Source organism: Cetorhinus maximus, chromosome 11, assembly GCF_964194155.1.
Source record: "Cetorhinus maximus chromosome 11, sCetMax3.hap1.1, whole genome shotgun sequence".
In the NCBI taxonomy this organism is placed as follows: domain Eukaryota; kingdom Metazoa; phylum Chordata; class Chondrichthyes; order Lamniformes; family Cetorhinidae; genus Cetorhinus; species Cetorhinus maximus.
In genome coordinates, this window is record NC_135889.1 from 55,677,966 (window position 1) to 55,690,660 (window position 12,695).

General features: G+C 44.7%; 1 protein-coding gene across 1 annotated transcript in view; it reads left to right on the forward strand.

The window, feature by feature from the left end:
* The window catches only part of ttn.2 (titin, tandem duplicate 2), a 694,778-nt gene that overhangs the window by 232,325 nt on the left and 449,758 nt on the right, over window positions 1-12,695 (forward strand). The window contains exons 24-25 of the mRNA XM_078552010.1: window positions 2,014-3,002; window positions 11,129-11,301. Of these exons, the coding sequence (XP_078408136.1) occupies window positions 2,014-3,002; window positions 11,129-11,301 (1,162 nt within the window). The remainder of the gene's footprint in view (window positions 1-2,013; window positions 3,003-11,128; window positions 11,302-12,695) is intronic.

Sequence of the window (12,695 nt, forward strand, 5' to 3'; positions counted from 1 at the left end):
CAGTGGTGGCAGCAATTAAAATTGAGGACGCACAAGATGCCAGAATTGGAGGAATGCAAAGATCTCAAAGGATTGTATGGATGTAGGAGGTTACAGAGAGGGTGGAGCAAGGTCATGAAGAGATTTGAAAATTAAGTTGGGAATTTTTAAATCAAGATGTTGCCAGACCGGGAACCAATGAAACACAAGGGAAATTAGTGAACAGGTCTTGATGCAAGTTAGAATACAGGCAGTAGGGTGGGAAATGGCTAGCATGGAGAGCACTGGAATAGTCTAGTCTAGAGATAACAAAGGCAAGGATGAGTGTTTCAGCAGCAGATGATTTGAGACAGGGGCAGAGAAGAGGTGGCACATAATTTTCCCATCTAGGTGGAGGATGTTTCCAGTGTGTGCAGAGCGGGAAAGTCTGAGAAAATGATGTTGGACATTGGAATCCTGATGTCATAACACTCTCTTCTGGCTTTCCCTGGAGCAGGTTCTGAGACCTATTGGAAACCCCTGCAGGTTGGCAGGAAAGCAATTCGGTTTTTAAAAAGGCAATTAAGTGTCTTTTTATTCATGAATTCCTCCTTTCCCAAAAGCTCACAGCTTCCATGCCGTATCTGCACCTCGCCAGGTTGACTGAGGTGAGTGCACTGCAGGAAGAGCTACTTCAGTGAAGCTGACAAGCTGGGAAGGTTTTGATCAGTTACACTGAAGAGCTCCAGCCCTGGCCATTGAAAGACTGCTGTTCAGAGCCTTTTTTCTCAGCCGCGGGTCTTCTCTGGTGGCTGCGAGATGAGGCCCTCAAGTGGCAACTTAAGGGCTTCGTTTGGTCTTCGGGCAGGAAGGCTGTACAAAACCCTTCCCACTCCAGACTTAATTGGAGGAAGTTGGGAGGGTAACAGGGTCTCCACCCTGCACCTTTCCACCCCATTATATGGCTGCCCATGCTTCCCAGCCCACTCCCAAGGGAGCATTAAATTCCGCCTGTAGAATCTTATAACGCAGAAGGCCATTCAGCCCATCCTGAATTGTCTGCTCTTTGAAAGTCACACTTACCTGCCCTTTCCCCTTGCTCCTACAATTTCCTCCACTTCAAATGTTCATCCAATTTCCTTTTGAAACTTACTATTCCACCACACATTTAGACATTGCATTCTAGATGATAACTTGTTACATAAAAAAGTTTGCCTCATCTCACCCCCAAGTCTCTCTGTTCCTGCACCACCTTTAACATTGTACCATATACTATATATAGTCTCTGCTCATCCTTACTTCCAAATGCATGACTTCACATGTCTCTGAGCTAAATTTAATCTGCCATGCGTCTGCCCATCTTAGAGTTATTCTGTGTCCTCCTGAAGTCTGGTACTATCCTCCTCCCTGTTTACTACTTTTCTGAGTTTTGTGCCAACGGCAAACATCGAAATCATTCTCTTTATATTCACCCAGGTCATCAATAAACATCTAAATGAGCAGTAGTTCTAATGCCAACCCCAGGCGGGCACCACCGTGTACTTCCACCCAGCCAGAAAAACATTCACCACTAATCTCTGCTTTATGTCCCTTAGCCATTTTTGTATCCATGCCACCTCTGTTCCTTTAATCTCATGGGTTTCACATGTAACACAGAAGGTTTTGTAATTTTATGTAGTTTTTGTCATACTGGTGTTCTTTAAAGAATTAAGTTGAAAAGCAAGCACATTATTAATTTAATATAATTAGCCTGTTGGCCAATCTCCTACATTCTTTGTTCTCAGATGTTGCCACCATTGAATATAACAGCAGACATAAAGTGACATTATTTCCCTGCTGTCTGGGTCTCTGATGAAAGTACAATATTGTGAATTCCTGTCTAATTATTCAAGAATTCATCAGTAGAAACTGCAGATATGACTGTGACACAATATTGGGGAAGTTATAAAGGTGCCACCTAGTGGCACAATAAAACTAGTAACACTCAAATAAGGAAAGCTTAGTACAATTAGCAAATTAAGTACATTATAGATGCTATTTGTTTTTGTTTTTAAGGAATCTTTAAATGCCAACTTGGATGGATTATTGAACAATCAAATCACTGATTCAGTTTCAGAAGATCCATATTCACAAGAAGCTACAGAGCTGTTTCATCCTTCCACCGAAGGCAGCACAGTGACTGATGGTGATCTGCAAAATGAACTTTTAGTAGATGAAACCCTATCTGTAGAAGAATATGAATGCATGTCACCTGATGACATTTCTTTGCCTCCACTTCCTGAGACTCCTGAATCGAACATACTCCATTCTGAAACAGAAGTGGATAAAATGTCCAGATTAAGTTCCCACAGTCTATTTGCTGGGTCTTACAGTGGACAACCACAGATGCAAGCAAGCTATAGCAGAATGACTGACAACTCTGATCTACAAGCACCTGTTGGCACTGCTAATACAGTGAATCATTCAAGATCACAAGTTTATAGCGGATCAGAATGTCATTCCTCATCTCATCCGAATCACAGCACTGAGCCCTGCACAAATTATAGATCTCAGTCTTCCTCTTTTATCCAAAGCCCACTGACAATTCCTGCACCCAATATTGTTTCGAGCACACTTTCACACCTCTTAAAATCCCAAATGGTAACTAATTCACCAGCCTGTAATGCTTTCTGTGAAGTGCATGAGACACAGCTGCAGACTTACGATGTGCATGAGAGTATGGCTGAAACACAGGAGTTGCTGCATGGTGGTAATAGGAGCTGTTTTAGAAAAGAATTGAGTTCTAACACAAATAATTTATATACTTTGCCTGAACCACTAACAGTCCCCCCCAGTATAGATCAATCAGTGCATGATACAGGCTATCATATGGATACTGTCATCTGTGAGGAAATCAGATGTACATCAAGAAACACAGCCATGTGCAACCTGGCTAGCAACACACCCAACTTCTCCAAGCTCTTGTCTAATGTCAATGTGGTAGAAGGTTCTCCTGTGACCTTGGAAATAGAAGTAACAGGATTCCCAGAACCAACTTTGACATGGTGGGTAACCTATAACAAACAACAGTAATTTATACAAGTCAAATTGCTTCTGTCTGGGAACATTTCGTATTGCATTAAGATTTTTTAGCGCCTCAGCATGAGCTGTTGACCTTGGATCTGATGTTTCGGTGCTATTACAGCCCAGACGTAATACTTTTTTTTTCACTATTCAGTTAAGATCAATTTTCGAAGAAGCTTGAAGAATGTATGAGAAGTTTGATAACTAATGACACCACAAAAGAAAATTAATTATGCAATTCTCCTGGTATGCCCAAAATTATGTGCAAATTAGCTGCAGGGCAATTGCGGTTTAAAATCTTACACTAGCCATTAGAATTCGAAACTTTCAGTATATATAATCATTAGACCAGATGAATAACTTGTCTAAATAGCTATTACAACGGGCCTTAAGCTGCCATATTGCACTTACTATGACTGGTCACTTCTTCAGCAAGAGGAAGGTAGGAATATGGCAGAGGCTGTGGAATAGACAGTGATGAGGAAGTCTGTGAGCTCTTCACACTTGTCATTGAAAGTGAAAGTGTTGGGTGCAGGGAATATGGGTTTAAGCAGATGTTTGGTCATCAAAAAAAAGTTCTGAGTTATCTTTGCATTCCCAGGGCAGACCAGGGTTCCATAGTACTTGAAGTGATCCAACCAGATCTAGTGATGAAAGGCTATATCAGCTGTGCACCATTTGCATTTAAATCTGCACTCCTTGGACTAAAGGGAACAGAGACAGGGCAGTGCCAGGCAAATAGCCAGGGTGAAAGAGAAAGTTAAGGTTAATTGGGCTCAATTGCATCAAAGATGGAGGTGAGGAAGTAATAAAGTAGATTGAGTACTGCAGAATTGTTGTGGTAAGCAAAGGGCCAATAATAGTTGAAAGTTTGAATGTGCCATTGTAAGTGACGTGGAGGAGAGTTTTTCTCCGGGGAGGATACAGAAAAGGGAAGGGTGGTGTGAGTGGTGAGCAATGCAAGGAGTTGATGGGAGAAGGCCCGTTGTCTGAAATTTAGGTGATGGAAATTGAGAACCACATGAGATGACAAGGTCAAGGGGGTGGTGTGAATATGTGTGGGTGAGTTTATATGGAGAGAAAGATTAAAGGGGAGGACAGGAGAGGAGTGAAGGCAGAGGAGAGAGGGCAAGGTAAGTTGACATCAAGATTGAAATCACCAAGGACGAAAAGTCAGTGTAGAGGATGAGGCAGGAATGAATTGAGGATATGAGTGAGAAACTTATGTGGGGCTTAGCTGAGCTGTAGAAAACGAGCATTTAAATTGGAGATTGTTTTGGAACAAGGTGAAATGCTCAGAAAAGGAGAAGGTCTCAGAGGAATAAAGCAACAGACCAAAGTTAAATTTAGTGAGTAGGACCACAACACTATCATGGCAGTTTGTCTGGTGCAGGTAAAATAATGTACTGCCAAGCATGGTGGCTTCAGTAAGAAGTAAGGTGTCAACACCTGTAATGCTAAATTTCCATCAAGGCCATGACATCAATGCAATCATCCAGAATGTTATATGATACTATATCTAACACTCATCAAGGAAACAAGTCTTGTAACCAACTGGCTTCTAAACTACAGAGCAATTTTTTTTGTCCAGGTGATTACACACCGCTTCAATAGACCCCATGTTATCTACAGTATTTAGATTTTGTATAACCAACAAGATGAGATGTGGAGACAAAATAATGCTGTATCATTCCAGTCATTACCACTTATAGTTTTCATTATCACTTTTCAGTTATCACTTATTAAAAATTGACAGTTTCAGGAAACACTGAGGCACTCAATATGGCAGAACAAAGAAAATGGTACTAAAATAGTATTAATTAAAATTAGTCTTTACTTTCGATGGAGAACATATGACCTGAGAAACCATAATTCTGTAAGGTTTTAAAGATCCTGGTTTTCATGACAATTTGGTTACTTTAGAACATTGAAAAACTGATCTCCATTATCTTGTTAAATCATTCTGACTTTGAGAAAATAAGAACATAAGAAACAGAAACAGGACACGGGGCCCCCAAGCCTGCTTCATCATGCCATAAGATCGTGGCTGATCTACTACTTCAAATCCACTTTACAACTGATCGCCCTAATCCCTTGACTTCCTTAAGTCACCAAAAACCTGTCGATCTGAATCTCGAATATACTCAATGTCTGAGCATGCAAGGCTCTCTGGGATTAAGAATTCTAAAGATTCACAACCCTGTTAATGAATAAATTTCTCTGAATTTCAGTCCCAGATGGTCAACCTCTTATCCTGAAACTATGGCCGGAATTTTCCCTGAATTACACTTAGAGCAGTGGCGGGCGTGAAAAAATATGTTTTTCCCACTGACCGCATTGGCGGGTTTTTGCACCGTATCATCTGCTTCCCGCCTCATTAATAATGCATGCATAGGAAACATGCCGGATTGCTGGCAGGTGGGCTCAGATTTTCCCGCCACACCATGACCTCAGCACTTCCTTGCTCTGGGCGCCATATTTAATGCGCACCAGAGCACAGCCTACTTCATGTCTACAGACCAGGGCTGCTCCAGGCGGCAGATGGTCCCGAAAGCAAAGAAGATGGCAGCCCCCAAATTTAGTGATGCCTCTCTGGGGCATCTGCTGAATACAGTGGAAGCCCACCCTGAACCCCACTACTCCCGCTCTGGATGAAGACCAGCTACCAAACTCACAAATCCAATATGGGAGGCGGTGGCAGCATGGTGAGTGCCAATGCGCTCCAAAGGAGGACAGCCACCCAGTGCCACAAGAGGATGAATGATCTCTTCTATTCTGCCAGGATAAGCCATTCTTCCCATCGCTCTCAACTCACACACTCACAAACATCCAATCATAATCCACAGGGTTAGCACTCACAGTCAGCTCAATGGATATTACCACTCACTCTCTCACAAACACCCTCATCTCACCTGCCCATCATGTCCTCATGCCGTCCATGGCACCACTCGCACTCCACACATGCCAGACATCCTTCTCATTTGGCCCGGCATTTGGCACTCTCTCCATCTGTTTCCATGCAGGATAAGCTAGCCCACAACAAGAGGGAGACGTCCCTCAGATGGGAAGATGAATGCCTGACATCAAGTTCCTCACGGCCTTTGGAAATAGAGACATCCAGCTGGCTGGCAAGGATATGGACCATTCCTGTGCAGACGGTGAGGTCAGTGGCGCTCAACCAAGTGAAGATCCAGCACTGCACCATCCATCAGACAACCATGCTGTGAGTGATGTCTCCTGCTTCACAGACCCCTGCCATGGACTAATTATCTCTCTTTTCTCTTGCAGGCACATCCAGGAAGCAACCATGGGTCGCCAGGAGCCAGGTCATCACCCCCAGCCCTGAGGACACCACGGAAGAGGAGTTCACAGACAGTGACTTTGAACACCCATCATAGTGCTCACCCATACCCTCCACCAGCACAGAGACACACACCACTGTGAGACCTAGCTCCAGATTAGCTTGGGGTCACAATTTGGTGTGCACCCTATCTGATCCACAGCAGGCGGAGGCAGGAAAATCCAAGGGTGCCGGCACTCAGAGGACAGCCGGAGGCCAGGAATCTGCTGAGTCCGAGTTAGATGATGAGCCTCTGGACTAGGTTCTACCCCAGTTGCTGGAGCTGCAAAGACAAGCTCAGGAACATCAGGATGGGCTGTTTGCTGCAATCCTCAGATTGTAAAGCACAATGGAGGAGTCCGTCTGCCTTCAGCCTGAGGTGATAGCGCCGGCATGCCAACGCACCGAAGGCAACACTGGTAAGATAGTGGCCGCCATGGAGACCTTGGTCCGGGGCATTGGTCCTACACTGCTGTATGCACTGAACTCCATCACTGAGGCACTCGCTGGCATCCATCAGTGTAAATGCGACGGGAGCAGGGCATCTCGAGCTCATTCCAGCTGCCGCTTCCTCTCAAGGAGTCAGCCAGAGGCCCTTGGGCACCCAAGGGGAGGAGGAGCAGCAGGTGCACACTCCAGGGCCATCCACCCAGGTGACTCCAGGAACGTCCGGCCCATCCAATTCCCCTGTTGCTGTGAGCCTCCGCAGGCCGAGGAGGGTGCCACTGCCAAACAGCAGGAGCCCAAAAGCAGGCCAAGGTCCTCCAGCTCTCGGCCCTCCAGAGGACGCCTGCCAAGGTCATCACAGCAGGCTGCCTCCACTTCCGCTGTGGATGTCAGGGGAGCACCAAGATGTAGCTGCAGAATTAGGAAGGTTAAGAAGATGTAACATTCTTTGTTACATAACAAATAAACTAAATTAACAAATCAAGGGACAAAGTAAAAGGCAGCCCCTTAAAGGGAAACTGTAAAAACAAAAGACAAAATGCAAAGGAAACTTAGCAACATTAAATCAAAATGTGATTAAAGGGGTTGATAAAACACCTCAGTCCCCGCGGTGCCCACCGAGCATGGAAGGCCTTGACGGTGCCGGCAGATACCACATGCTCCCTCTCCAGGGACACCAGACTGCGAATATAGCCACAGAGAAGCAGACAGTCAGGTCGGATGACCTCCTCGATCGCCCGCTGCCTGGACCTGTTAATGACCAACTTGGCCAGGCCCAGGAGCAGTTTCATGAGGAGGTCCACCTCCTTCCCGGCCACCCCCTCCGCACCAGGTGCCGAAGATCTGGAGCGTGGGGCTGAAGTGCAAACAAAACAACAGTAAAAGGCTTTTCAAGAAACAAAAACGGGGTTGCAGCCTACAACAATTAACGTATACACGGTCCATGGCCTCCATTAGGCCGCAAAAGATGCAGATGTAACTCTTTCAGAGTCAAACATTTAGTGAACACAGCCCCTAAGTTAGGTTAGCTGTAAAACCAAAGACAAAGTTTAAAGAAAACTTACAAACATCAAATCAAAATGTGATTAAGAGGGTCGATAAAGCACCCCAGACCCTGCGGTGCCCACCGGGCATAGAAGGCCTCGACAGTGCCGGCAGACACCGCGTGCTCCCTCTCCAGGGACATCCGGCCGCAAACATAGCCGCGGAAGAGGGGCAAACAGTCGGGTGGGACAACCCCCTCAATCGCCCGCTGCCTGGACCTGTTAATGGCCAACTTGGCCAGGCCCAGGAGCAGGTTCACGAGGAGGCCCTCCTCCTTCCCGGCCACCCCCTCCCCACCGGGTGCCCGTAGATCAGGAGCGTGAGACTGAAGTGCAAAGGAAACAGTAATAAAAGGTTTTTAAATAACTGAAAAGGGAGCGCAGCCTACAACACCCTATATAATTGTGCCCGAATGCCGGAATCGTCCACCCACATCAGATTTAATTCCCATGTCAGCATGACTTCAGAATGGCGTGATATACGATTTACTTTAAAAGGTGTGCGCCTGGTGAGCTGAACTTTGAGGGGATGCGGAGGTGAGTGCACACAACCTTGCGCAGCGGTGCTAACGAGGATCGCCCATAGGACATCAAAGAAGAGGCACCACAGCTTTGGTGGGGGCACAGGCAAGTCACTTTCTCCCAGCTGGCTTTCAGTGCAGTGGCGTGTCAAGGGCTCCAGTGTAGGTGGGGCCGGGGAAGGGGCAAGGCACCACAGATTGATGGAAGTGCACAAGCATATGCCGGGAGTGGGGGTGATGGAGGGCAGGCAGGGGGGTGGGGTTCGTGGTGGGATGAGGGAAGCAGCCACGCACTTGGAAAAGTTTGTCAAAAGTGAGCATTCTTCCACAGCTGAGACTGTTCAGCTGAAGCTCCATTGACATGTCTGGAGTCGGGCCTCTGAAGCATTTCAGCCTACTCAAGCAACGCAAAAGCATGAAAATGCTGCCAAGTGATCCAGAACCTTTCACCCCTTGGGTGCAGACTGCAAATGTGAATTTTAGGGGGCAGCAGAACAATTGGACGATTGGACAAGTTATAGAATCCCCTTGCGAAAGTTGGGCATGGAACAGTCACTGACAGAGGCGCTCAGAGCCCCTTACAATGTCTTTATTCAGGTTTGGACCAGTATCCATTATGGTTCAAGTTAACAGCGCAGCCTTACAGTGCAGGTTAGGATAATGCCTGCGCCTGAGCTGACAGCACAGCATGCAGTCAATTGGCTGAAGCTGTCGCCAATTGGTCAAGTGAAGTGGGGCAGAGGTGGGTGGGGTTTTTGACAGTCATGAAGTGCACTAAACACTGGCCATCCAAGTGATGGCCAGCACGCTCCAGCATACGTGAAAGGGCCTAAAGACTTAACCAAGAGAGGTCCTTTGGAGACATTTGCTAACTTTCACATCACTCTCTTTGATACTACATGAGGAAAACATCAGGATCATGGAGCCTGGTGATCTGGCTGTATGCCCCATGGCTTACAGGGAGCAGAGAAGAAGGAGAAGATTGCAACGGAGGCGCCGGGCTCAGCAAAGGGAGCAGCACCTTCCTCAAAATGAAGTTGAAGATCCACAGCGAGCCGTCGCTTGTAAGCGCCTCGCTAGACCCAGGGCCTATATATAGCGCTTGTCATTCCTGCATCTGCGCGAGAACCAGTGTTGCCAAAGACTGCGCATGTCTAGGGAACTGGTTACTCACATATGCCACCTTCTGTGGGATGTGGCGCCACGGGGACTTGGGGGGCATCTACTGCCAGTGTCAGTGAAAGTGACTGTGGCGCTCAATTTTTATGCCAGTGGCTCCTCCCAGGGCTCCACAGGTGACCTGTGCAGGATCTCACAAGCCTTCACCCGTAAGTGCATCCAGGAGGTCTCTGGTTTTCAACAGGTGCAAGCTGCCATTGACTGCACTCACATCCGTGGCATGAAGCTCTCCAGTATGTGAACTGCAAGAGCTTCCACTCGCTGAATGTTCAGCTGGTCTGTGACCACAACAAATGCATCCTACAGGTCTGAACACCATACCCCAGAGGCATCCATGACTCGTACATCCTCAGCAGGTTTCAGATCCGTGACATCTTTCAGGGTCCACAGAGGCTGCAGGGTCGGTTCCTCGGGGACAAGGACTACCCGCAGAGTATGCGGCTGATGATGCCCATATGGTGGCCTCAGACTGCAGCAGGGTGACGGTATAACGAGACTCAGGCCGCAACCCAGACATTGGTGGAGCACACGATTGGCATCTTGAAAATGAGGTTCCGGTGCCTCGACAGGTCCGGTGGAGCCCTGCAATACAGTCCCCAGAGGGCATCATGCATCATCATAGCTTGTTGTGCGCTACACAGCTGGTGCTGCAACTGGGACAGGACCTGGCTGAGGAGGAGATGGAGAAGCAGCATATCTCCTCCGATGAGGAGGTCGTCGAAGGGGATGAGGCTAAAGAGGGGGCATGTCTTCTGCACAGATTCCCTTCGCTGATGTCTCTGAGGTTTCCTGTGCTGGCTGAGTTTTTCAGGATCTTCTATAGGAAGACTGGCTAGGAAAACTGGAGGAAGATAAGTGGGTACTTTTTTATCTGATCAGGGTCAGAAATAGTTGGGACATTCATTCCCACTTCCTGCCTTCTGTCCGTTAACCAATTGTCAATCCAAGCTAATATGCTACCCCCAACCCCATGAGATCTAATCTCGTGTAACAACCTTATTGAGTATCACCCTATAAGGCCCAATTTCACTCACCTCTATTCAAAGCTGAAGGACCCAATTGTTCTAGTTTTCTCATTGCTCAGTACTTTGATACAAGGAATTCACCTGTTTGTAGGGTACCAAGAAGGCATAAATTTAGGAAAATGACAAAAGAATTAAAGGTGATTTTAGGATTTCTAGTTCTTGCAGGCAGTTAGTGTGTGGAATTCTATTCCACAAACCTCTGTTGAAGCTGAGTCACTAAGCGTAGTTAAAATGAAATGAGATAGCTGCTCAAAAAAGAATATTAGAGCATGAGGAGTGAATAAGATCATGTATGGGAGTAAAACTTGATGGGTGAACTGTGGCTTTCCTATAACATTCCATGCTCCTGTATATTTGTGAGATTTGAAATTGCTTTTAAAAACATGTCCTTAGTCACTTAAGACTGTGCTAAACAGTCTTTGCCTTTATACAGAAAACCCTTTCATATATAATATTTATTTGTTAATTTTGGGACGTCCTTAAAAATAAATGTGGCATTATTGAAATGGTACTGGATGTTCCTTCACTTAAAAAGTGCACTTTTTACTTCAGGTACAAGAATGGACAGAAGCTGACAACAGATCAGCATTTAAAAATTTCAAACAAGGAAGGCAAACACATTCTTTTCATTGACAAGGTGTCTGATAAAGATGCTGGCATTTATGTTGTACGAGCTAATAATTCTAATGGTACTATCAGTTCCAGTGCTATCCTTCAAGTACAAGGTAATTGCAGTCTCAGATGTTTCCACACTGATGATATAGATTGGTTCACCTGTCTTGGTTTGTTGTGTATGCTATACATTAGTTTGTTTCTTATGTATATGCTGTTAATCTAACCATTGCAAATATATATCACTGTTCCTGCCACTTAGCTGCACGTCACTGTCTGTTCTGTAATATCCGCACTTATCACAAGCAATATTATTGTGCAATTTTTCTGATAACTTTAGTAATGTGTTTTTGTTGCTGACCTGTTCAGGAATTGCCATTTAAAGAAATAGTAAAGTAAAGACTGTTGCTCATTTCAGGCACAAAATGAATATGTTGGAAATACTGATATTATAATTTACTATTTTCCAATAAAATACCTCTTTAGTAATTGAACAACACTAACTAGAATGTTGTTTGTAATCAATAACATAAATATAGAAGTGGAAATGAGCACAGGAACAATATTTATAAAAGACTGAAAAAGGATGATGACTTGGCCTTTTTTCATTGCTATCTTTAAAATGTTCATAGAGAAACATTTCTGAAAATGATTTACAATCAAACATGAACTCTTTATTTTCAATGGCAGTTCTGGCTATTCAGCAATTAATATTTTTGAAATGGAGGCATTGCAAAAACATGTCAAAATTGTAAATGAATGAGTGGCATAGTGGTATGGCATGCTGGCAATTGGATATGTATGATATGTATTGATTCTCTGCATGATCAGTTCCCTGTTTCAAAGAAGTCTGTAAGTGAAGGTAACGAGGAGAGGCCGGGCACTGTCCAACAATGAAAGAGAGAAAATCAGAGGGAAACAGTCCCAGATGGTACCTTCTGGGTGATAACTATTGATATCACAACACACTTCCTAGTAGACAAGCACAAGGCAGCATTGGCCAAGATTGGCCCACACTCAGTCAGAGAATAGTCCATTGAATGGTAAATCTAGCAGTTTGAATGGATAAGGAACATAGAAGTATCACACAGTTTTAAAAAAGCTTGCAGATGAAATGTGCATTGTTATAATAATGTCTATTTGACTACAAACAAGGACTCATTATGTTTAGCAGATTTCAATCATTCTTCTCAATATTTTCTCTCCGGATCATTTTAAAACTACGATGGGGAATTTTTAGAAGTGAATTTTGCAAAATAATTTTGTAATTATGGAAACAGTATGTATTAATGATGAATTACATTTCACTGTTTTACTTGTACAATTATGCCAAATCACTAATTACAATGTATTGATAACACATGATTAATTATATTTGTCTTTCTTCATACCATTATAAACACTTGGAATTGAGTATATTTCATTGTAATTACCTACTTTTGATTCTTCCCTATGATACAAATGAAATCCATATTGCTGAAAGGTGTACGAGTGCAGCAAAACACTG